Source organism: Danio rerio, chromosome 5 (genome assembly GCF_052040795.2).
Source record: "Danio rerio strain M-AB ecotype USA chromosome 5, GRCz13ab, whole genome shotgun sequence".
Lineage (NCBI taxonomy): Eukaryota > Metazoa > Chordata > Actinopteri > Cypriniformes > Danionidae > Danio > Danio rerio.
In genome coordinates, this window is record NC_141025.1 from 21,069,532 (window position 1) to 21,096,077 (window position 26,546).

At 33.8% G+C, this 26,546-nt stretch overlaps 4 protein-coding genes across 11 annotated transcripts in view; 2 read left to right on the forward strand and 2 right to left on the reverse strand.

Moving 5' to 3' along the window:
- The window catches only part of sgsm1a (small G protein signaling modulator 1a), a 766,057-nt gene that overhangs the window by 116,709 nt on the left and 622,802 nt on the right, over positions 1-26,546 (forward strand). The gene's annotated exons all lie outside the window — the stretch shown is intronic.
- On the forward strand, positions 1,092-2,346 carry isg15 (ISG15 ubiquitin like modifier). Its single transcript, NM_001204169.1, is given in 2 exon segments — positions 1,092-1,242; positions 1,355-2,346. A coding segment is annotated over 1 exon segment (474 nt). The 5' UTR covers positions 1,092-1,242; positions 1,355-1,360; the 3' UTR covers positions 1,835-2,346.
- pxmp2 (peroxisomal membrane protein 2) lies at positions 4,803-12,104 on the reverse strand. Its single transcript, NM_001004607.1, is given in 5 exon segments — positions 4,803-5,552; positions 5,631-5,750; positions 9,631-9,793; positions 9,918-10,040; positions 11,904-12,104. Coding segments are annotated over 5 exon segments (585 nt in total). The 5' UTR covers positions 12,014-12,104; the 3' UTR covers positions 4,803-5,483.
- On the reverse strand, positions 14,179-24,699 carry usp30 (ubiquitin specific peptidase 30). Of its 8 annotated transcripts, none has more exons than XM_087252127.1 (14): positions 24,456-24,637; positions 24,131-24,174; positions 23,932-24,041; positions 21,951-22,133; positions 21,771-21,874; positions 21,570-21,668; positions 18,982-19,027; positions 18,793-18,887; positions 18,564-18,623; positions 18,326-18,412; positions 16,946-17,023; positions 16,636-16,849; positions 15,709-15,817; positions 14,179-15,605 (listed from the first exon to the last, which is right to left on the reverse strand). In XM_087252127.1, the coding sequence occupies exons 1-14, from the start codon at positions 24,483-24,485 to the stop codon at positions 15,359-15,361; spliced, it is 1,506 nt and encodes a 501-aa protein (XP_087108253.1). In that variant the 5' UTR covers positions 24,486-24,637; the 3' UTR covers positions 14,179-15,358.

Sequence of the window (26,546 nt, forward strand, 5' to 3'; positions counted from 1 at the left end):
TCCCAAGACATGCGGTACAGGTGAATTGGGTAAGCTAAATTGTCCATAAGTGTATGAGTGTGTGTATGGATATTTCCCATAGATGGGTTGCAGCTGGAAGGGCATCCGCTGCATAAAAACATGTGCTGGATAAGTTGGTGGTTCATTCCGCTGTGGCGACCCCTGATGAATAAAGGGACTAATCTGAAAAGAAAATGAATGAATGAATTTATCCAAAAAGTCCAATAAAACACCATGGTTATCCTTAATAGTATCACTTTGCCATGACAAATATAAAACTTATCTTTAAGTCAGCTGCTAAAATGAGAACATTTCAATATCATGCAAAATAATATCAGTTAATTCACAGGTTTTCTTATATAACAAACGCTCATTGTTCTAATAATGGAACGAAATAGATTGAAGCGGGTGTGTCGTTTCTGTATGACGTGTTTTACCTGGATTTCCCCGATCATGTGACCATAGAAAGCTCATTCCAGTGATTTCATGTTATGCCAAAATGAACTTCTCAACTGTTGTTACATTTATTCTCACTAGTTTTTCATTTGCAACCACATAATTCTTCTTGTTGTTTACAGAAAAAGCAGAAAGCTCTTCTTCCTTTCTCCAAAAAAATAAATAAATGAATGAAAATTTAACTTCCCAATGCTGTGGTTGCATGAATGAGAAGTGCAAGTGTGCCTATTTTACTTTTTCAAATATCTTAAGAAAAAAAGGGCAGAATATGGATATAACAATATCCAATCCATTCAGTGTAACCTATAATATTTATGTAAAAAATAAATCCCATTTTAGCATTTGCTTCATATCTTTTTGTATTTAGGTTATAAGGCTACTATATTCTATATTTTATAATATTTTACAATTTAGGCTACATATTTTATTATTATTATTTATTCTGACAGATGCAACATCCATTGATTGATTATTGCTGTTCAAAAACACCTTTTTGTCTCCAGTGTAGTAGGATCAATATAGGATGTTTAGAGACTTGCCCGGGCTTGCATCAGCAATTTTGGGAGAATGGAAACCGAAAGTAATTTCTTGTGCTTTCGGAAACGAAACACTAGTTAGAGGCGGGGCTTGAGTTCATGCCTTAAATATTCGTGCCTCTAATCATCACTGTTGTTGGTACATCACTTGATTTCGGTGCGACTTGCAGGACTTATTCAAGAACGAAGAAAACTTTTGAAAAAATCAGCGAAAGCCTCATTCAGCAACTTATTTTACCATCATAACTCGGTAAGTCATTCATTATGAGTTAATTAGACCTATACATTAATACAACAGCACGTTTTAAATAAGCATGATTGCTGCCGTTGCTTAATTTTATTCATGTGTTTTATTCTGACAGGTGACGATGCAGCTGACTGTAAAACTGCTTGGCGGTGATGTGAAGCGCCTGGAAGTGAGCGCTGATGCTACCGTTGGAATACTCAAACAGGTTATCTCTCAGTACTTCAACGTGCCCACTTTTAAGCAGAAGCTGTCGGCCGAAAACGGTCAGCGGATCAGCCTGGAGGATGAATCCCGGACCCTCAGCAGCTACGGGCTGAACTCCGGCTCGGTGGTGATGCTCCTCATCACAACTAATCCCGGAACTTTCCAGGTGTTCGTCAAGAACGAGAAGGGCCAGGTCAAAACTTATGATGTGGACGCCAACGAGACCGTCGATCAGCTTCAGACCAAGATCTACCAGAAAGAGAGAGTGCCGAAGGACCAGCAGAGACTGATTTTCAACGGCAGACAGCTCGAGTCTGGCATGAAGTTGCAGGACTATGGCATCACCTCATTGAGCACCATTCACATGACTCTCCGTCTACGAGGAGGATAATGATGCAGTAGGAATGCAGATAGCTGTTAAAATCTTACTACTCAGAGTTTTGAGTAGTGCTGTCCGTCCTGCTTTGTTTTTGTTAACTTACGTTGACTTTTAATTGCAGGCTATTTATATTCATATATGATACAGCAGGGCAAAAGATCGTCTCTCGTAATAAAAGATGGGCTTACCGTTTCATGATGAGAAATGATGAGCTATTCGTTAAATTCATTTGCTGTATTGTGCATTGTTATAAAAAAATCGCCTAATAATTGAAACATTCCCAAAATTAGTTGTTGTAAAGTGCTAAAAGTCTATTCAAATGTTTATTCAAGTGTTTTCAATGCCGTGATGTTCACACGGTATTATGCTCTGAGCATGATCGTTCATGTTTACTGCATTTCAGTGTATATATCTTTACATTCCTGTATCTTTAATATAATCTATCACATTTTGCATTATTAAAAACAATAATGTTTTTGCTGTATTTTGTGTTAAAAATAAATAAATAATTGAAACATTTCCAAGCATGTGGTGTGTTTTTTTATTAACAGCCAATGGTTTAGTGATTTTAAAGTCTTTTAAATCAGTTTGGTCAGTTATTTGTAACTCGAGATTTACAGTAATGAAAACTTTATATTCTTTTATATTCTTTTATATAACTATTATATTCTTCTGTGTAACAAGAAAGAAAGGCCTTATTTATATTATTATTTTTAAATAGCCTAATTAACAAAAATGCCGTGGTGTTTTAACATTATATACATTTAAATATACAAAAAATATACATATGATAAATATTTTTTTAATTTGGGAAAAAGAAGGTTACGACACAGCCAATTCAAGTTTTACACCTTAAGAACTATGCTCTTCAATAAATAAGTTATTTTGAATGAAAAAAACTGAGGCCCCCTGCTGTCTATAAACGTTATGACAAACGTATAATAAACTGAACATTTGTATCTATTAATGGTACAAGTGTTTTAAATCTAAAACTATAAGTTGGAAATTGATCATATTGAGTTAAAGTTACTTGAAAGTGCAAACTTAAAAAAAGACGTACACAATATTTTAAATGTAACAATACAACAACTTGTTTGTTTATTAAGCTGTATTTTTGCACAGAAGTGTATTATGATAAAGACATTCTTGGAATTCTATCAAATATTTTTGCATGGGTTATATTTGTTACCTGTTATAAAATGCAGAAATGATCATCTGTACATTTTATTTTTACATCACTGTCATGTAGTTATTTCACATGCCTGAAAACATGTTCATTACTTGGGTTTCCTTGGTCATGTGACCATAGGGAATTCCCTGACTTTCCAATGGTTCACTCAGGAGCTACAAACGAAAACATCCGTTTCTGATGAAACAATACTGAAGGCCAGTCTCCAGTATGCCAGAGGAAATGGCACATAACCCAAAAATAACACAAAATTCACTGGTTTACTGTTAACAAATACAAAGCCATACAATTTTAAAAAATGATTTTCAAAAAGTTTTTTATTGGCATTTATGATTCCATAATGAAACTTTAACATCAACAAAACCTTTTTATCTAGTGCAAAAAAGATCTTTAATTTATTATAATGTTCTTCACACTTAGATTTTCAGCCATTTCATTTGGTTTTTCCAAAATCATCCTTTTGAAAACTTCATTTAAAAAATGTTCTAAGAACAACAAAAATAGAAAGAAAGAAGGAACAGTAATGTTTACTGTTTTATTGTGTCAATTGATTTCCTTCAAAAAAAAGTCAACTGCATACACTCACCGGCCACTTTATTAGGTACACCTGTCCATCTACTCGTTAACGTAAATGTCTAATCAGCCAATCACTTGGGAGCGACTCAGTGCATTTAGGCATGTAGACATGGTACAGACAACCTGTTGCAGTTCAAACAGAGCATCAGAATGGGGAAGAAAGGTGATTTAAGAGACTTTGCACGTGTCATGGTTGTTGGTGCCAGATGGGCTGGTCTGAGTATTTCAGAAACTGCTTACCTACTAGGATTTTCATGCACAACCATCTCTAGGGTTTAGAGAGGACCATTCTGGTTTGAGCTGATTGAAAGGCAACAGTAACTTAAATAACCAATCGTTACAACCGATGTATGCAGAAGAGCATCTCTGAATCCACAACACGTCCAACCTTGAGGCACATGGGCTACAGACCAGACCAGGTGCCACTCTTGTCAGCTAAGAACAGGAAACTGAGGCTACAATTCGCACAGGCTCCCTAAAAGATTAGAAGATTGGAAAAAATGTTTCCTGGTCTGATGAATCTCGATTTCTGCTGCTACGTTTGGATGGGGGTCAGAATTTGACATCAACAACATGAAAGCATGGATCCATCCTGCCTGTATCAATGGTTCAAGCAGAAACAAAGATCCGCATCATGGATGTGCAGCCGACAAATCTGCAGTAACTGAGAGATGACATCATTTCAACATGGACCAAAATCTCTGAGGAATATTTTCAGTACCTTATTGAGTTTATGCCACAAATGATTAAGGCTGTTCTGAAGGCAAAAGGGGGTCCAACAAGTACTAGTAAGGTGTTCCTAATAAAGTGGCCGGGTAGTGTATAGTTACACAAGCGCTAAATATAAAAAAGCATTAAGTTACAAACAACTGCCATACTACAAAATTCAGTGTGATTTTATTCTTGTGTCTGAACACACCCAGATGTTTGTGCCCTACGTCACATTTATGGCCTGTTGTGCATTGCTTTTCTCAAGTTTGGAAACGGAAAACTGCTGAATCATGACAGCAAAGGAAATGTGCGGGTGAGTTTCAAAACAAACATGAATACTTAGAACTTATACAGTGAGTTTGAGAAAGAGGCAACTCACTTTATATGCAAATAATACAATAAACATACTTTACTTTTTCAGCTGCTATAAACTGCCATATTTAACACACCTTCTACAGACACTGTGATAGAGTACTGAGCCTTTAAATGATACTATAAGGTGAATTTTTAAAAACACTTTTTATTGATGTGTGTGTGTGCTGGCATATCTTATTTAATACCCAATATCAAAAAACATCTAATCAGAGCAATACAAGTACATAACATTAGCAAGGTCACTGCTTTTCTTGTAGATTTGACTTTAAATTAGATTTTAGAATAAACACAAGTTAACTTGAGTTCAAGACTGCTGACAATAGCAGTAGTAATGACTACTTACGAAATTATTTTGCCTCTGTAAGCATTTATATATTTAATTAATCAATTACAACATTGATTAATTCATGTTCAGTAAACTTGCAAGTATTAGAAAGACATTTAGTATGAGCATATTCAATCTCAGGGCAGATTTTCTAAAAATGACTTAGTGAAAATAGCATTACAATTATCTATATTGCAGTTATTTGACAGAAACTGACCCAATAAGGCAGTGTTTCTCAGCCATGTTCCTGGAGGACCACCAGCTCTGCACATTTTTCATGTCTCCTTAATCAAACACACCTGATTCAGATTCTCAGCTCATTAGCAGAGACTGAAAGACCTGTAATGGGTGTGACAGACAAAGGAGACATCCAAAACATGCAGTGTTGGTGGTTCTCCAGGAATGTGGTTGAGAAACACTGCAGTAAGGCACAACCTGGATTCACCGTAAACCAAGATAAGCTTGCCGTAACTGGTTTTGTGCTTTCATTTCCTGACAGAGGCCAGGTAGGCATACCAAAATAAGGCAACCATGTTGGCAAACAGCACTCGAAACTGTAAAAGGAATGAGAAAGTGAGATAATGGATCAGAGATCTTAAACAGTGGAACAGATGTAATGTTTTTATACTGACCTGTACAGGTACATAGTTGATATTGATAAACTGAAACGGCGTCCAGACCTTCCAGTTCATCTTCATCGCAGGCCAGTAACTTGTTTTAAGCTTGTTTTGAACATCTGCGAGTGTTTTGCCCTGCAAAGATCACATTTTGGTCATTTTCAGGAGTTTTCAGGAAACTGTGTAACTATATAGTGGAAATGCAATTTGCGGATTATAAATAGTGTGCATCAAAGTATCTGTAAATGTAGTAACCCTAAGACAAACTTTTTTTGTTTGAACTTTTCTAAATACAGATCCTGCATGGTGTGATCCAAGTCAAAGTAGAGAAGAATTATTGGTGCCGTGACCCAGATGAAAGTAAGGTTTGGGAATGACTGCAACAGATGCCAGCCAGTAAGAGTTATGAGAGTGAGGCTTAAGCGTGATAACGATAAAGACATCCTATTATAAATCGTTCTGAATGTAAAACAACAGCCAAGTTCAAACCACAGCAATAACAATAAAAATGTAGTGAAAAGCTATAATTGGGATAATTTTCAGAATGAGTTTTTTTTCAGCTAATAATATATAAAACCCTGACAGCCAGTCAGAATCCACTGAAGTATAAAGGTTTCATGCACTTTACAGCAACAGACGACATCTTCCACTGCACTAAATACAATCGCTAAATTAATTCGATTAGAGGCATAGACTAAAAATTTGTAAAAATTATCGTTCCATCATGTGGATGCAAACATATTTATAATTCTCGTGCTTGGTGTGAACAGGCCTGTACTCTCCTGATCTTAAAAAGTATAACAGTGACTAACACCAGACTGTGGTCTTCAATTTAAATGGTGGGGGAAAAATGGTGGTTCTATTAACAACGTTAATAGAACTGGTTGTGTTAGGAGCCATTTTCAATTCTAATGTGCTACTTTTACATTGTTTTTCTATGCAAGTATGCACTCGCGTGTCGGATCTTTTGCAGAACCTCGCACATGAGCAGCACATTTTTAAGATGCCATGTCAAGTTAAAAGAATTTAAAGTTTTAATAATGTAAATATCAGTTAAAAAGCCAATCAGATGAACATGGAGGCGGTGAAAGCATTGTACGATTTCATTCACAGCATACAATGTAAAAAAATATGGACGTAGTTTCTGTGACGTCACCCATAGGTTTCTGAAGAGTGCAAATGAAACTAACAGTGGGCATGGCCAAGCATCACCATTTTGTCGTTCAATCATTCACGCGTCATCAATTGTTTTCTTCTGTAAAGTTGGCCATTTTAACATTGGAGTCATTTGAACTGTGCTCTATTTTGGAGCCAGACCTAGCGGAATTTCGATGAATTGCAGTTTATTTTACTTCTGTATAGGTTTCACGAGGAAGTGTGCGATGTTGCTGCTTGGTTTCCAGTAGCAAGTTGGCATGAAAATGTTTTATTTGATGTTAACATGCTGGAGGAGGTGCCATTTAAAAACAAATATATTCCAGAGAGCTGCATCTCACATTTTTAGATGCAAAGATGCGTTCTGTGTGAATGGCCCCTCGCATCAATGCCTTGACCTCAGATGGTGCAACATTATCAGCTCTTTCAAATTTGTTTAGTTATTCATCTCACAAAAAAATAGAAAATTGAATAGATTTTGTTCTTTGACTTGTGTAGATTCATAGAGAAAGCTTCCATAAACAACAGAATCTGAGCTGAGACTGAAAACTGATCAGCAAACAGGGGAAGTTCATTGACCTGAAGCTCCAACTCTATAATCTGGTCAAAGTTGAGCATCATGAAGGCCAGCTCGCACCTAAATGTCCGCAATAGTCCAGCTTATCATGACTATCAACTACATCGGTGAGTGAAACCAGTCCTGTTGTAACACTCTTCACTACATTATGAAAACCACATGCTTGTATCATGTCTTAACATCATGTCTTAAAGTGACTTCCCCATTCTTGACAGTAAATGGTAGAACAACATGTCAGTAACCGTAATAACGAAGTTGCATACAGAGGTAGGCCTAAAAACGAGGTATGTCCAAACATTACAATAAATTATGTAATAAAAACACTTTTGCATTCTATTTTTAAAAGTATTACAAAAACAAATGTCCTTTATTGGAATTCATGGTTCCATGAAGAACTGTTAGCATCCTTAGAATTTTTCCATTGCACAAATATTATTTATGACTCCTCAAGTTTTCTATAAAGACTCTTATTTTTAAGATTTTATGTTTTTTTTATTTAGTTTTTATTGCAGTTTCCACATGTACATACAGATGTATTGTATATTGGGTTTTCCACAATGGAATTTTTATTACCTATACTGTATACATATGAAACTGTGAGGATGGTACTTTTAGGATATTCCATAATACACTGTGGTATAGCCGGGCTTGGATTGTTTTGCTTTCTCACTACAATCGGTCTGCTCCAGAGTTCGTTTCAATCGAGCTGAGACCAACTCATTCAGGCGATCTCGGACCGATTGATTTGTGGCGGATCCGAGCGCAACTGCTGGTTTCACATATGCCAAACGAATCGAGTTAACTGGGCAAACGAGACAAAAGTCTAGGTGTGAAAGCACCCTTAAAGGTAAATTTTTAATGTTTTTTTTTTTTTTTTTAAATTTAATATTTTGTGTTGTTTTCTCTCATTACAAAAAATAAAACACAAAATAAACAGAATAAAATTCACATCTTTCTGACTAAACATTCTATAATAAATCTGGTCATAAGGAGAATATGGTCTACCCATTTTTTCCATGTCTAATTAAACTCCTCAGTCTGTAAATTACGATTCATTGTTGGCCTCCCCATCTTTTAGATTTCATAAATTATGTAAACCAGTATCTAATTTGAGGTATTTCGAGCTGTAACCATTTTTTCTTCATCATTTTACAAGCTATCAGCAAAATTTTCAGCACTTTTCTTTCTCTGAATTTTTTTCTGACATCTGATTTTTTAGGCCTAGGTACAGCGTTGAGAAAGAAAAACCGATGGGTATATGGAATACATTCTCTAAACATTTATGAATTACTTGCCAAAATGCCTAAATTTTTTAACATTTCCAGAATATGTGAATCATTTGGTTCATTTGAGCCACATAGTCTTCAGCAGACTGCATCTTTGTTTAAGTATCTCTTCTGCTGAGGAAAAAAATGACTGAGGACGATGTTGATTTCCACTGTGTTTTAAAATTACTTTTCCACTCAGTCCTAATGCCCCAGTATAATGAAGGGGACTCTATACTGTCATTGAGCGCAGTCTTTCGAATGAGATGTTAAATCGAGGTCCTGACTCTCTGTGTTCATTAAAAATCCCAAGGCACTTCTCGTAAAAAGTAGCCCCGGTGTCCTGGCCAAAATCCCTCCATTGGCCCTTACCCATCATGGCCTCCCAATCATCCCCATCCACTGAATTGGCTGTATCACTGTCTCTCCACTCCCCCTATAGCTGCTGTGTGGTGAGTGCACTGGCACTGTTGTCATGTGGCTGCTGTCGCATCATCCAAGTGGATGCTATGCACTGGTGGTGGTGTAGAGAGACTCCCCTCATGATTGAGAAGCACTTAGGGTGTATGACCATACATGATAAATGTGCTATATAAATACACTGATACATGACATTATAATATGTGTTCTCTAATTTATTGTCTAGTAGATTTTATATATTTTAGTAATTACTTTGGTCATGTTGGCTCCTTTATAAGCTGAGATAAATATTGTAAGAAGACTATTACTTTTGTTTTCATCGCCGTTTCTAAAGTTTTTAATTTTGTGTCTTATCTGTAAATATCTATGAAAGTCATGATCACTCAGTGAATTTTCATTTTCGAAAATTTCTAAATCCTTAGCACTTCCATTATGTAGAAAAGTGCAGCATGCCGTAAGTCCTTGCTTATTCCAAACTTTAAAAGTAGTGTCTATTTTGTTTGGGACAAATGTGGAGTTAAAAGCTGGCCATCTCGGTATTGATACTGATTTAAGATTGCTTTTTATAGTTCAAGTAATTTCACAAAGAAGTCATTACCTCTAAAGCGTTCATAACCACATAAAAGAGCAGGAGGAAAGCAGGGGCGAATATCAGACGTTCCAGCAGAAGGCGCTTGATGAGGCAGTATGGGACAGTGGTTGGTAACAGGACCTCCAGGAGATGGTAAAAGTAGTGACTGACTGGACCAGTGATAAAAAGTCTGAAAAATCAAATCCACATTTGAAAGATTATTAATTCATCATACAGTATTTATAGTAAATATCGTATAGTTATTTAATGTGCTTGTATGAATTGATAGATCACTCAGTTCCTCATACTCATACCCATAAATTGCAAAGTGTACAGGTCCCAGAATGCTGATTTTCTTTTTGGGACTATTTTCCTTGACATTCTTCTGGTACTCCAAAACTTGAGACAAAAGATTTCCCAAAGCAGACAGAATACCACTGTAAGAAAGAAAGAAAATGGCTATTTTTTACACACACACACACACACACACACACACACACACACACACACACACACACACACACACACACACACACACACACACGGCTGTTTGTGGTCTTTTTGTGTTTTGTCCAGAAGCGAGTTTTAGTTTTGACTGGTATTGAAAGTCCCACCCTCAAGCCAACCAATAGAGAAAGAAGACCCAGTGCAAAGTCCTTCATGATAAACCTGTACTAAATATATGTTCATAGGCAGACAGCGCTACCAAGCATTTAACAACTAAATTATTTTGCGCCTACAATTTAGTGATGTTAATTTGTTTAAATTTTTCATTTAAAATAAACATATATATAAAGATACTACTATAATAGTAATTTTTATATTTATTATATATAACTAAACAGATCAAATTATATTTATGTTCATATATTTATTTAGAGATTTTATATATTTTTATTTACCACATAATGATTACATGAATTATTCTTAATTTAAAATGATTAGTAATTAAATAATACTAATATTTATATTGTGCACTCAGTTATTATTATTAATTCATATTCATGTTCACATACATTGGTGCATATTTTTCAACCAAAATTGCTTATGATTCTATCATGATTCGTCTATTTAGTTTAGTTATTCAGAGATTAACAAGAAAAATAAATTGTTTTTAGATTTTGGGAAAGTAACATAATTTTAGGACTTTATTTAGTTAATAATGGTTGCCAGTATTAGGAACATGTTTTGAGTAAAATGTTAATTTGTGTGTTATCAGTAATTTTACCTGTCAGATAATACTGATAACGTGTCTTTGAGAGATATTATGTTGTTATTTGAAAGACAGCAGGAATATTTTATGTAAAGGAAGAATAATTCACTGTCTGAATATGTTCATCGTAATAGTTGGTTAGTTGTTTATTTCATATGTTTACTTGACATATGAACCCCAGAATACATGGGTTCAAAACTTTTCAATGCGCGAGCAAAACATTTCAGCTCACAAGCACAGATTCTAGATGTGCAATAAATGACAGCAGAGCAGAGAGCAAAATTAATGTGTGCAATGAAAACTGTGGTAACTGCATAATAGGACAATATTTTATTTTTGAAATCAAAAATATTTTATTATCATTGAAATTTTTAATTAAAGTTATTTTTTTTAAATTGAACAATCTTTTATTTTTAAATTACTATGTACAGTTGAAATCAAAATTATTAAACCCCCTTTTGATTTTTTTTTCTTTCCCCAAATTATGTTTAACAGAGCAAGGACATTTTCACAGTATGTCTGAGGATATTTTTTCTTCTGGAGAAAGTCTATTTGTTTTATATTTGGCTAAAATAAAAGCAGTTTTTAATAAAAAACACATTTTAGGTCAAAATTATTAGCCCCTTTAAGCTATATATTTTTTCAATAGTCTACAGAACAAACCCCCGTTTACAATAACTTGCCTTTACTTTATGTAAAGTAAATTACTTTAACCTGCCTAGTAAACCTAATTAACCTAGTAAAACCTTTAAATGTCACTTTATGCTGTATAGAAGTGTCTTGAAAAATATCTAGTCAAATATTATTTATTGTCATCGTGGCATTAGAAATGAGTCATTAAAACTATTATGTTTAGAAATATGTTAAAGAAATCATCTCTCCGTCACACAGAAATTGGGGGGAAAATAATCAGGGGGGCTAATAATTATGTCTCTATAACTAATTTTTGATTGAACAATTAAGACATAAATCTAACTCCATAGCTGTAAACGTGGTGAAATCAATTTAAACCTAACATTAACTAAAGCACCTAAACAGCTGCTAGCCAACTAACGTAACTTAGCTTAAACAAAGACGTAAAACTGACCTCGTAACCGATTTGGTGATGATTGGATATTTCTTTAACAAGCTCAAGTACTGCTGAAGTGCCCTCGCCAGCAAAGAGGGGTCTCGGACAAGTACGCTTTGCGTTGGCATCGTCACTTACTGGAGCAGCGCCTGTGCACTTATATCATAAGAGTGAAAATTTCTGTTGTTTTTTTTTTTTTACAAAGTGCAAGTGCTTCCTGAGAAGGGTGGTCGGACGCAGCGTGCGTGGTCTGAAGGCGTGCGTCATAGAACAGAGCGGCACTGTGTGATCCCATTGGTTTGATTCTTTATGACCACGCCCTAAAGTGCACGTGCTGTCTCTTAAAGTGACAAAGCATGTCCGCTATTAAAGAGACAGAGAATTCCTTCGATTAATCACCCTCATACTTGCACTAGTTCTCGCATTTGGAGATAATATCAAGAATATTCATTTAATTTCTAAACTGCAGAGGTTGTAGAAGAAAGAAAAATTAAATAGAAAAACTTAGCCCTGCATAGGACATAGCGTTTGCGGTTTGTTTCCATAGTTCTTAATTGAGTAACGTTAAAATAACTAGTCAAGAAGTTCACCAGGAGGGGGAATAACGTTAGTAATGTTGTTAACAACGTTCAGTTCTCGCACAGACTGATAGTTTGCTTCATAACATCTAAAGAATCACCTCAGAAAGTGTTTTATTTTCTCCTTAGAAAGTTTTAGTACATCTACAAAAATTTACTACTGAAGAGTCCTACATGTTGGATTGACAGATGGTAAGTAAATAACAGCAATTTTCCTCGACATATTACCTCAGCAATGTAAAGTATGGCTTGATTTAATTAAATTACATCAATGAAACAAATAATTAAAACATAGCTGAACAATCCCATACAAATGTCAAGCTTCCCTGCAGAAAAAACAGCATATGCTGGTTTGTTGATCTTGCTGGTTTTAATGCTGTGTTTGCTGGTCTCGATGCTGGTCTTGCTGGACCAGCACTGAGACCAGCAAGACCAGCATCAAAACATACTTTACCAGTATATGCTGTTTTTGTCAGCAGGGTTGCTGGGTTCATAAATATTATGAAAAAAATTAAGGTTTAACCAATATAGAAAAACCCCTTTTAAGTTTTTTTTTTTTTTTTTTGTAGGCTTGTATTTTAAGTACTGTAAAAGTACTCAAAAATGTCTCTGTCAATGTTTTCAAACAATTATATTTGATTTACCAAAGTCACACAAGTATCAATTTCACATCCATAACGGTGAGACATCACATCCACAACAAAGCATTTTCCTTATAAATGCAAAAATATGAAATAAAATCAATCATTTTTGTCCTTTAAAGCAGTGATTCCTAAAGTGAGGGTTGGGACCCCCTATGAATTCATGGGGCAATGACAGGGGGTTGCTTAATGATTTCCAGAAGTCAAATACATTTTATTAAACTATTAGATTTACTATATTTTACCATAACCCACAGAAGATTAAAATAGTAGTTGTTAGTAAAAACAACATCATGCAAATGAAAAACCTTCAGCCTTTCATTTATTTTTTTTATAGGATTATGTGTTTTCATTAAATTAAAAACAGCAATAGCGTCAGCTGCAGCAGATTGATTTATAGCGCTAGGTTAAACTTTGACACTTTTATGGCAATTAAATACATTAAAAATAAATACAGGCTACAACTGAACATTGAGAATGATCTCTGTTTGGTGGTCTCCAAAATTAAACATAGAATAGACTTGTACTGAAAACATTGTGCCCACCAGTTTATTAATATTAAATCAACTATTAAATTACTAAAAATGATAGGGTTGTTAGGCTGTTACCTTTTTTTGCTGTTAATATGCTAGTGTTTATATAGGCCTATTGTTGTGTGCACAACATTTTTATAATTATAACCACCTCAGAGGAATTTGGGGGTTGTGAGTCACTGGCATTTTTATTTCAGGGGTCATGGGCTAAAAAGTTTAGGATCCTCTACTTTAGAGAGACAACTGTTTTCCTTTTGATTAGCATTGTTTCTTTTGGGTTGTGCAGTTTAATTCCCAGACACTCTACAAAGTATGTTGTATACTGCAAAACTGGCAAACTTTTTTGATCACATCCATAACACGTTTATTTTTCCTTATTTTTTTTTTTAAATGTTTACAGATTTCAGATGTTTTGAGTTTTTACTGCAAACGTCACACCCATAACGCTGGAATTGCTCAGCCACAATTTACTTAAAACCAGAGAACATTTATAGTTATTATAGTAAGTTGTTGGAAAAAAAATGTGTAAAAAAACAAGATGTTTTGACAGTAGCAGAATTTATTTAATTTAAATTAATTTACATGTGAAAAAAATACTCACCCACACAATCATACACGCTAGTATCATAAAAATATACAATTGTGCAAACTGCATCATGTACAATCAACATATAACAAAGAATTACAGAGTAACACTGGACGTGGATGTATATTGAAATGCTTGTATTAGAGAAAAGTCCATTTGGTAAATCAACAGCTGAAATTTAGGTTACAATTTTCTACTTCGTGTTTAAGTTTCCTCTCCAAGTGTTCACTTATGTTAAAATGACAAAGGATATGTCGATCATACAACAAAACAAAATAAGGATTTCTAAGAAAACTGTTCTACGTGTAGATGTGGCTGCATCCCATCATTATGTGTTCTTCTCTAATTAACCTCAAAATGTGAATCAAAAACAACTTAGTGGCGTTTACATGTTACAAAAAACTTTATATGCGAATTGCATAAACACATTAACAATAGTTATTTTCAGACACATTATCAATTTTATGAAAAAAAAAAACAGAAAACAGCATTAGAAACATGTAAAATGTACTTTTGTCTAGCAAATCATTAGCTTAATGAGCAAGGCAACAATTATGGGTCATTTTGCAACATTATCATGAAATCTGATGTTTTCCAGACAGAAACCAACTTTAGATATTTGTAAATCCCATATCAGTAATCATGTCCAGCATCGCTCACACTCTCAGATATTGACTAAAACAACAACTGCCATGAACACAGAGCCAAATTAAAGGGATAGTTCACCCAAAAATTAAAAATGTCTCCCCTTCATGTAGCTCCAACCTATTGAGTTTCTTTCTTCTGTTGAACACAAATAAAAAAATAAAAAGATATTCGGTAGCCGTTGACATTTAAAATACTACAAAAGGTAATGGCTACCAGTTTTCAACATTCTTCAAAGTATCTTCTTTAGTGTTTGACAGAAAGAATCAAGTAAATGGTAAGTAAGTGGGTAAGCTATCTCTTTAAGGTGCTATCTGTGATATGCAAAACCCAAATTTTCTCTCTCTCTTTCTCATGAAGAAAGAAAAAAAACAATACGCATGCCAAACTTCATGCACTGGGATGCACAAATCCACTTGGCCATAAGTAGCATATAGCATGGAATGGAGAGTTAATAACACTCTGGCGTTTAACTAAGTCCGCTGAAATGCTACTCTTCTACCCTCAGACCAGGCCTCTGCATTCGCTCATAAAAGAGCAGATATGCACTGGAGGAGAGCACCTCCTGAAGACTGGCCTTCCTCACAGAGTCATCAGACACCCACAGCCACTGCGAGCTGAATGGAGACGTCCCACGTGGAGCGGCAGGACAGCGGCGGTAAGTGATAAAATGTCCCGAATGCATGTCTCCATGATGAACCAGCACCGCCGTTAAGCGGAAGAGGTACTCCGAGGTGCTGGAGTCAAGGGGAGAAAGGAAAGGTAACATGACAGAGATTACAACACAGAAAATCTTCAGCTCAAATGCAGTTTCTGGTATAACAGCAGGAATGAATCTACCTGTAGTCGTACGTGAGGTTAAGTTGTGAGCTTAGACCAGGTGAGTGCAGAAAGACAGAGGGGAAAGTTCCATTGGACTGCGGCTTGTTGTTATTACAGTGCTCTGAATCTGAAAAATAAAAAAAAATCTTAATCGTAATCAATATGATTTTTTTGGGGATAATCATATTTTTAATATATTCTATATAATAATAATAATAATAATAGTAATAATAATAATAATAATAATAATAATAATAATAATAAATATTATTAATATAATAAAATTGAAAAAAAGCCTATTTGATGGGTTTTATAAAAAATATAATTTATTAAAGTTAATAAAATAATAAATAATTGAAATAATAATAACAATAAGTAATAAACATTTTATTATTATTATTATTTTAATTAGTTATTTTTTCCAATTATTTATAAAGTTAATAAAATAATAAATAACTGAAATAATAAGTAATAATAAAGAGTTTATTAATATTATTATTTCAATTAGTTTTTTTCTCAATTATTTATAAAGTTAATAAAATAATAAATAATTGAAATAATAATAATAATAATAACAATAAGTAATAAACATTTTATTATTATTATTATTTTAATTAGTTATTTTTCCAATTATTTATAAAGTTAATAAAATAATAAATAACTGAAATAATAATAGTAATAATTATTAATAAGCAACAATAAAAATATATTTATTATTAAGTTTATCAACATTATTAATCCCGCAAGGGGCAATAAAATTTGGACAGTAGCATCATGACACAACAAACACATACAAGTAAATAATAATTAATATTAATAATAATAATAATATTAATAATAGATATTACTATTATTATTATAAAAGTAGCTAAAGGATTTCAAGGATGCTTTACACAGAGCAAATCACACAGATCTAAATGACAGTCTCAATTCCTATTTTCTCACCAACACCATTAGCAATGGCTTTGTCCTTTGGGTCTGCGGAAGCTTTGGCCTTATTTGTTCTGCTGGTCTTCTGCTGGCTCTGAGCAGCACTACAGTGTTTGTATCGATCCAGAGATAAATATTCTGTAAACTGAACATGCTCTTGTCTCTTTATGGGACTGCCCTCTTTAGACCACGTCAGTCTCTGCAAATGGATGCAGAGGCACTGAGGCAACTAAAAGCCAAAAGAAAGAAACACACACAAAACAACAGGACGTTATTTGGAGCCCTGTTGCTCTAAGGAAAGGCTTTTGATTTCAGTCAGGTCTACCTTTCCAAGTTTCAGCTGCTTGACAAATGTCGTCCTCTGACTCTCAAGCACTTCTCCATTTACAAGCTCTCCAGCCTGCTGCTACAAAAGTGACAGAGAGAATCAACTCAACTATAAATTATGGAGCCCCACGCATGATATGCAAAAAAATTAAATAAAATTATGAATTGTGAGCAGTTCAGCATGATTTACTAATGCTTTTTCCTTTTCGCGCATTTAATGGTCATCAGCATCTTAAATCCTTGAAAGTTTTTTAATATTTATATATTTTTTTAAAAACGTATGTACATTTGAAATGTGAAAAGGTCCATCCATTTCTTTAGTTCCCTCAGCTAAATTAAGCGCATGATTTACTAATTCATTCTTTTGTTTTAAAAGGATAGTTCTCCAAAAACTAAAAATTCCTGAATCATTTACTCACCCATTACTTGTTCCAAACGCAAAACAAGCTATTTTAAAGAAATCTATAAACCTGTAACCATTGACTTCCATAGTATTAGATTTTCCTATTATTGAAGTCAATAGTTACAGGTTTTCAGCATTCTTCAAAATATCTTCTTTTGTGTTTTACAGAATAAAGCATCTCATAAATGTTAGGAACCACTTGAATGATCAAATGTTTAGGAAACAATTTTGGTAACACTTTACAATAAGGTTCATTAGTTAATGCATTTACTAACACAAACTAATGAACAACACATGTACAGCATTTATTAATCATAATTGAACATTTACTAATGCATTATTAACATCCAAGTCCTTGCTTGTTAACATTAGTTAACGCACCATGAGTTAACATGAACTAACAATGAACAACTGTTTTTTCATTAACTAACATTACCTAACATGAACAAATACAGTGGTAAATGTATTGTTCATTGTTTGTTCATGTTAGTAAATGCATTAATTAACATTAACTAATGAACCTTACTGTAAAGTGTGACCACAATTTTCATATTTGTGTGAACTATCCCATAAACAATCATAACCAGGTGCTTTATTTATGTTATTTGCACTACATGTAATATCCAGCTTCTTTGTGAAAAACTCTTTCCTTTATAGTTCTGTCTTAATATGCTGTTAAAATAATAATGTTAAAATAATGTTTAAAATAAGTTGGAAGACAGGAAATATAACACATTTTTATTTTGTGTACACTTTATCTACAGTAGAATGAGAGCATGAATTATTATATCAAGTGCACAATTTCTTTAAAAAAAATTGTAAAATGTGTGCATGCTCTAATTAATAGAGGGAACACATAAATAAATCAAGCCCATTATTTTCTTTTCTTGTATGCCATGTTGGTGTTTACATAATAAATGATCAAGTACAATGATACTAAAGTAACTTGTCCTCAAATTATTACATACGTCATACCTTGGTGCAGTTTTCACATTCCACTTCTTTGATGGTTTCAGAGGAGATGAAATGCTGTAAACACTGGTCCAAAGTAACAGGTCGACCCTAAAAAATGATGTATGAATACATGTGATGCAAATTGTATTGTATGTACATGTCTTGCTGTATAACACTAACTGAGTCATCCATTTTAATATAGTGATGACTAAAGCTATTCTACAGTAGTACTGGTGTATTACAAAGCAAGTTTGCTCACCCACTGTATTGAAGGGATCGAAAGAGACAAGCTGTCGAAAGAGTCATAATGCACAGGACTCTGGAATAAATGACAGCATTAACTATTTTATCTATTATTTTATTATCTATGAATTATTTATATTATAAATAAATATTGTATGAATCATCTATATTATTTATTAATAAACATCTATTTAGTTTATGTCCAATGTAACTTAAAAGAAAAACAACAACTCTGATTTAATCACCTGCTGTTCACAGCGCTTGCAAGCCATATAACTTGTTAACCGTCCATGAAAAGGATGCCTAGTTCTCCATAAACTAGGAATAGGATGCAGTGGGCCTAGAAATGAACAAGATAAATTATTCAATCCTAAAAATGCAATCAGATGATAAACAAAATGTCTAAATATTTTAAGAAGGAAGTCTTCATTTACCTCCACTTCGACAACTAATGTTTTTCTCTTTGGACTCCACAGATTTCTGAAAGCATTCATAGCAGTGTCAGTAGGGGTGTGCAATATTACAAAAAATACTGCTGAAGATTTGTTTGGAAACAATAATAAATACTATACTGTTTAGGGCCTGTCATTGATAAATAAGTATGACACTAAAAACTGCCAGTAGGTGGCAGCAAATCTTATCTTAATGAATGATTTATTGAATTATTCATTACAAGGGGACCTATTGTGCAAAAATCACTTTTACAAGGAGTTTAAACAAAGTTGCGTGTCAATAGTCTGTTAATATAAGCAGCTTCTAATGGTAAAAATTTACTAATTAAATTATTTAGAATCACTCTTGATAAAATCAGTCTGCAGAAACACTTTGATTGACATTCTCTCTTTGTACATGTCATTAGAGAGGGAAAGTCCCGCCTATTAGCGACAATCTCTCCCTCATTAGTCTTGTTTTTGAATCTTCCACTATGCTGACTCTGTCCTCCTTTGAAAAGAGCAAAACTAAATTTAAATTTAAAGCGACAGTCACCAAAATTGAAGGGTATATGCGGAGGTATGCTAAAGGACTTTTAATTTGTCAGTAACCTGGGTTAAGGGTTTCCGGTGAACTGTATGCCATTACAAAATCGGCGTGTTTAAGGTCAGTTTTAATAAAAAAATCAGGGATCTCCACTGGCTGAGTGATATTCGATATAAAGTGGGTCTTAGGTTGTACAAGAAGCACTGCATTAAATTAAGTTTTTCTTTAATTTCTTTACATCTTCACTTTAAAATATGAACATCTATTTTACCCCAATATATTCAATGGAACTTTTGCGCTAGCTTTCCGATTCTGACGGGTGGTGTGAGTAAACGACTTTTTGTCTCGTTTTATGCTTGAGCAACTAAATGAATGCCAAAGTCAATTTAACTGATTGTATTTAATTACATTACAACATCGATGCTGTAAAAGGAACCGTATAAAATGGAAAAAAGTTGCATTAACCATTCACCACAAGTTTATCAGTATGGGAAGAAACACTAGCTCCGCATATACCCTATTAGGATCAAAGCCTAAAAGGGGCATTTTCAAAGAGTTCTAAAATATTATTTGTTTGGTATTTCGAGCTGAAACTTAACATACACACTCAAGAGACATCAGAGACTTATTTAACATCTTGTAAAAATAGACATAATAGGTCTCCTTTAAACTATTTATTTAAAAACAGCTGATACATTTTGAAAGTAAATGAGACACTTGTTACGAATGTCTAATTGATTAAAAATTGATTGAAATAAACACTAGTGTTGCTTTAAGACTCAAGTTTACAGTATCATGAGCATGAATATTATTTCAGTAATGGCATTGTATACGTACAGTTGAAGTCAGAATTTTCAGCCCCCCTTTAAATTTATTATTTTTTTTTGTAAAATATTTTTTAAATGTTGTTTTTTTCTTCTGGAGAAAGTCTTATTGGTTTTATTTCAACTAGAGTAAAAGCAGTTTTTAATTTTTAAAAAGCATTTTAAGGTCAAAATTTTAGCCCCTTTAAGTTTTTTTTTGTCTGCAGAACAATCCCTCATTATACAATAACTTGCTTAATTACCCTAGCCTGCCTAGTTAACCTAATTAACCTAGTTAAGTCTTTAAATGTCACTTTAAGCTGTATAGAAATGTCTTAAAAATGTATAGTCAAATATTATTTACTGTCATCATGGCAAAAATAAAATACATCAATTATTAGAAATGAGTTTTTAAAACTATTATGTTTAAAAATGTGTTGAAAAAAAATCTTCTCTCCGTTAAACAAAAATTGGGGGAAAAAATAAACAGGGGGGTTTATAATTCAGAGGGGCTAATAATTCTGACTTTAGCTGTATATAAGTTACCATACTCAATATTAACTTCTTGTTTGTTGAACTGTTGTATAGAATCAATCTCACATTTTTTGTCTTCACATGATAATATTTTTGGAAAATTACCTAATGATATCACACCTTATCAATCTAAAAACAAAAGTCCACAGAAAATGTTATTTCTTTCATAGATTGAATTTCAGAACCATTCCTACAGCATTCAAATAGGCTTCATTTAGCTTTTAAACCTACTGTGTTTTTAAGTGTGTGTGTTTTGAGAGATAATCAATATTAATATATAACAAATAAATAAATATAATAATAATAATGATGATAATGATAATTATTATTATACCAGGAAAAAATCTAGTCAGAACAGCTACATGCCAAGGTTTCAAATTCCAGCTCAGTTAAAGTCTTTTTCTAAATATGTAGTGAAACCAACCATCTCTTTAAACTGCAACTTTGTTTGCAGGTTATTCCATGCAAAGGTGCAACATTCATTCCTTTTTTTTCGGCTTAGTCCCTTTATTAATTAGTGGTCACCACAGCGGAATGAACTGCCAACTTATCCAGCATATGTTTTACACAGCGGATGCTACCCACTGCGTCACCGTGATGCACATAATGTGCTGCATATTTAAAAAATAATACTTGTCCAATTCTGAGCTAAACTTTTGTTTAGGGCCTAATAATGCATTAAAGGTATGGTAGCTGCTCTTGTTTACCTCCAGTGTTTGCATGTCGAAGAGGTGAGTGACTCTGGGTTGGCGTTCCTGTTCTTCCTCTAATGATGATGTGAGAACATGAAAGAGCTCATGAGCATCCTGAGGGGGTATTGAGAGATATACTGTCATTTTCATATTTCAGAAATAAAAAACACAAAACTTAGGCATATATAAACTCTAAAGCATGCAACTGCATCTAACCTGTTCCTCGAATGAGCTGATGTGCCATCTGTATAGTCTGAGCGCTTCCAAAAGGCCTCCGGCATCTAAAACATCATCTTCTCCTGGATCATGACTCGACAGGGCTGTTTAATGGAGGGTAGAAGTGCATTAACATACATTAACATTATATTTGTGTTTGAGTGGATGGGAGATGGTCACCTTTAAGTAACTGCATCAGAGATCTGGACAGCTGAGTTTCTCTTTCCGTTCTCTCTCGATCAGCGCTGTTTTGACTTGTGAAGTCTTCGAGCCATCGGATGAAGGAAGGACACGCTGCCAGGCCCTGGAGAAGTGAGTTCATAAAACACGTGTTCCCCAGATTAAGCAGACCAGGAACCATACCTGTGAGAGAAATTAGAGATTTAATCAATCATTACTGTCACAACACAAAGTATAGCATCTGTTACTATAGTGTAATCATAATATAATATAATATAATATAATATAATATAATATAATATAATATAATATAATTTAATATAATATAATATAATATAATATAATATAATATAATATAATATAATATAATATAATTTAATATAATATAATATAATATAATATAATATAATATAATATAATATAATTTCCAGTACTGGGTTGTGGCTGGAAGGCAATATGCTGCGTAAAACTTGTTGAATAGGTTGGTGGTTCATTCCGCTGTGGCAACCCCTGATAGATAAATGGACTAAGTTGGGGGACTAAGGAAAATGAATGAATAATATAATAAAATAAAACCTTATTTGTGCTGATAAAATTGGTAATATCATAGATTGTATACTTCCTTTAAGGACACTAAAATGAATTAAATAATTAAGTAATTATGGCTTTAATTACAGTCACAACACAAAGTGTAGTATCTGTTACTACAGTATATACATAATACAACATAATATAAACTTTTGAAGGACACATATTTTCCTTTGTGGACAAACATGAAGTGCTATGCTAAGGTTCATATTTTGCCTTTTTGATAACACCGTATTGACCTCCATATCTAGAACCCTTATAAAATGGATTAAGCAAGCACAGATTCAGTTGTCTTTTCTACAGTATTGTAACATATCTACCTTTTTCATAATGAGTGTACTGTGCTCAGGGAGCATTCGTTCAAAATGACTCAAAGAAATCATTTCAAATACCAAGGTTGCCATACAAATAATTATTGTCTGTCTGACTGATTGAATAAGCTGTACATTTTATTTTACAGTCTATGGTTGAGACATACACTGAAATGTGTCAGTGAGTGTCATGGCTTGCAGGACCAATGTGGTGCTACATATTTAATGTAAAAAGAAAATAAATTTTAACTCTGCATATGAATATTTATAAATCAAAAAATAGTTTTTCTGTATTCTAGCTAGGGCGTCACGGTGGCGGAGTCGGTAGCACAATCGCCTCACAGCAAGAACATCGCTGGTTCGAACCTCGGCTGCGTCAGTTGGCATTTCTGTGTGGAGTTTGTATGTTTCTTCCCATGTTTGCATGGGTTTCCTCTGGGTGTCCAAAGTTTAAAGACTTGAGGGTGAATTGGGTAAGCTAAATTGTCTGTTGTGTATGTGTGTGAATGAGAGTGTTTGGATGGTTCCCAGTGATGAGTTGCAGCTGAAAGGGTGAAACATATGCTGGATAAGTTGGCGACCTCAGATTAATAAAGGGACTAAGCCAAAAAGAAAATGAATGAATTAATGTATTCTATATATATATATACATATACTAGCGATACTTTTAACGTGATGTGACTATACATAATCTTCACATTAGCAGCATTTACTGGAATTATTCTATTGTGGGGAAATGCAACATTTGTCACAATTTTTAATGTTACATAAATGCAGAAATTACAATACGGTGATATTAACCACATTCATAGTAGTTTAACTGAAGATGTCTGCTGATACTAATTTGTTAATTAGTTTGGCCAAGGAGTGATGAGGACATGCTCCGTCACATCCTGTTGATGATTATTCTATTCTCAGAGCGAACCTTAAAACTGTCGCTCGCCTACTAAATCTGTCGATTCCAGTTTATCAGCAGTAAGAAGGAAAGAGGTAAACATGTGAGTGAAATTGTGTCTCGATCAAGGAAAAAGAGGAACGATAATGGATAATTGGGGTTGATAAAATGAGGTTGGACACCTTACCTTTTCTCTTCTTCCTCCTGTCTGAAATTGGCCCCCATAGTACATAGACTCCAGCAGCCATGGCAGCAGCTATTCCACCAATCACGCCCCAGTTCTTCATCATCTTGTTCCTGAACAGAGCGATACAAGTGTTTTTAAATGTGGGGCAAACAGCACAGACAGCAGGGACACCTGTGGAGGACAGCAGACTGACTCTGACCTTGACAGCTGTGTTTGCATTAAGCCTGGCTCTCTGGCAAAACCCTGTAAGCCATCATTACACACACAACACACTTTTTTAGGGGAAAAGTGAAGCATGGAAGAGCTGATTCATGCTGCACACTGAATCAAGTAATACCAATAAGAGTTAACTTCACATCTGTTGTCAAGACTAGATTTAATTAGCTTCAATCAGATTATGAAGAGAACTATCCTAACATATTTATTACAGCACCTATTTTGTTAAATGTCTTTAGAATGTATTAAAATCGTAAATAGACACATTTGCTTGTTATTTTATCTGCGACGATGAATGCGATGCATACATAATAGTAAATGCGAATGTCTGTTAGCATACTGTGCAACAGCTGGCACCATTTTACTGGCGTCTTTGCGCCTAGTTGAGCTAGACAGGTTCACTATTCAGCCGTCAAATCATGCGTTTTCATGTAAACTCTAACCTTGCAGCGGCCCCAGTGCGTAAAAACTCTCGTACAAGCTTGTCTGTAGTTCCTTGCTTGCACCAAGGCATATTTCACTGCGCCGCACGCGCGGAACTAAACATTGCGCGTGGTTTCGCGCCGGATCTTTCGCGGAGTAGGACGAACATGTCGTAAGCGGAAATGATGTCCACGGTACTGTTTGGGAAATTTTTTATTTTGTATTATTGCAACTTTATCTAAATTCATGGATATTGATAATGCTTGCACATTTTGTAATATACATGAGGAAGACCTTTCTCATCTTTTCCATAACTCTGATGTCTCTCTTAAATTTTGGAATGAAGTTATTTGGGCAAAGAAATGTTAATTACAGGCCATCTTTAAAAGATGTCATTTGCACTTTTTCACTCACAAAAATAACATTTGAGTATGTTGTTAACTTCTACATTTTACAAGGTAAATATTTTATACATAAACAAATTTGCGAAATGTATACCAAAATGCTATATTTTAAATTAGAAATGGAAACTTTGAAAAAGTCTCTAATGCAAATTAAAAACAAAAAGAGTGATTTAATGTTAGATTTCAATTATTTTTCTCTGGTACTGATCCCCCGCTGTAGTCGATGATTATATCCTAAGTTATTATTTTTGTTTATATGTATAGAAGTATTTTGTTTACATTTTTTTTTTTTTCTCTTGTTATGTTTTTGCATCATTATCATTTCTAGTTGTTGTTGTAATTATTGTAATGTTCCTGGATATAGCAACTATAGGAATTTGTAATATTACTTTATGTAATGTTTCAAAGCTATAAAAAAAAATATATATATATATATATATATATATATATATATATATATATATATATATATATATATATATATATATATATATAATTAATCAGTGGTTTGCAATGTCGCCTCACAGCAAGAAAGTCGCTGCTTCGAGCCCCAACTTGGCCAGTTGGCATTTCTGTGTGGAGTTTGCATGTTCTTCCCGTCTTGGCGTTGGTTTTCTCCAGGTGTTCTAGTTTTCCCCAAAATTGGCCGCAGTAAATGTGAGTGTGTATAAATTTTTTACTTTGCTGGGTTGCGGCTGGAAGGGCATCCACTGCATATAACATGTTTTGGATAAGTTGGCAGTTCATTCTGCTGTTGCGATCCCAGATTAATAAAGGGACTAAGTTGAAGTAAAATGAATGTCATAAACTATGATTATCTGCCACAAACACAATCTATATCAGTGGCTACAAACTTAATTTTCTCCCCATTTATTAGAAAATTTCCACATTTTGGTTTGCATAATAAAAGTTTAGCATTTAGTTGTATTTATTTCATTATTATAATACATTTTTCTAAACATTTTAGTAAGCAGTTTAATAATAATAACAATAACAGTCTCTTTAAATCCAAAGTGTAGTCCATTAGCTATAGATGGAGTGCATAATAAGTTTGTAATGTGATTTAGTTATATTTTAGGCAATTCTCAGAAATTAATTTCTCCCTCATGGCGTGCTTTTTGTCAGTCACACGAAGCCACAGCTGTAGTAAGGTTAGATAATAGAGGTTAAGCACAAACACAAATTCATATATTTGTTTAAAACAGGATTTTACTGTTAATGCATGAAGCAATGTTAAAAAAACATCATGATTCCTTCACTTTTCAACCTAACTTGTAGCATGGAATTGATCATTTTACACCACACTGATCGAAGAAATAGGAAGAGAAAGAACTTAGTGAATGTAACTATAAATCATAATAGTTTATTATTTAAAAGTATCTGAGTATTTCATTGATCTGGATTTTTTAAATCTGTACCAAAATCTGTAGCCTAATTGAACAAGCAGCACTGCCAGATTTAGACATCAACTCTTGCATCACAACAATCCCTTTTTAAAATTATTAGGCTAGGCTACATCTCGATTTTTCATTGGCAACATAAGTACGTCTTTTTTGCTTTTATACGTTTAAT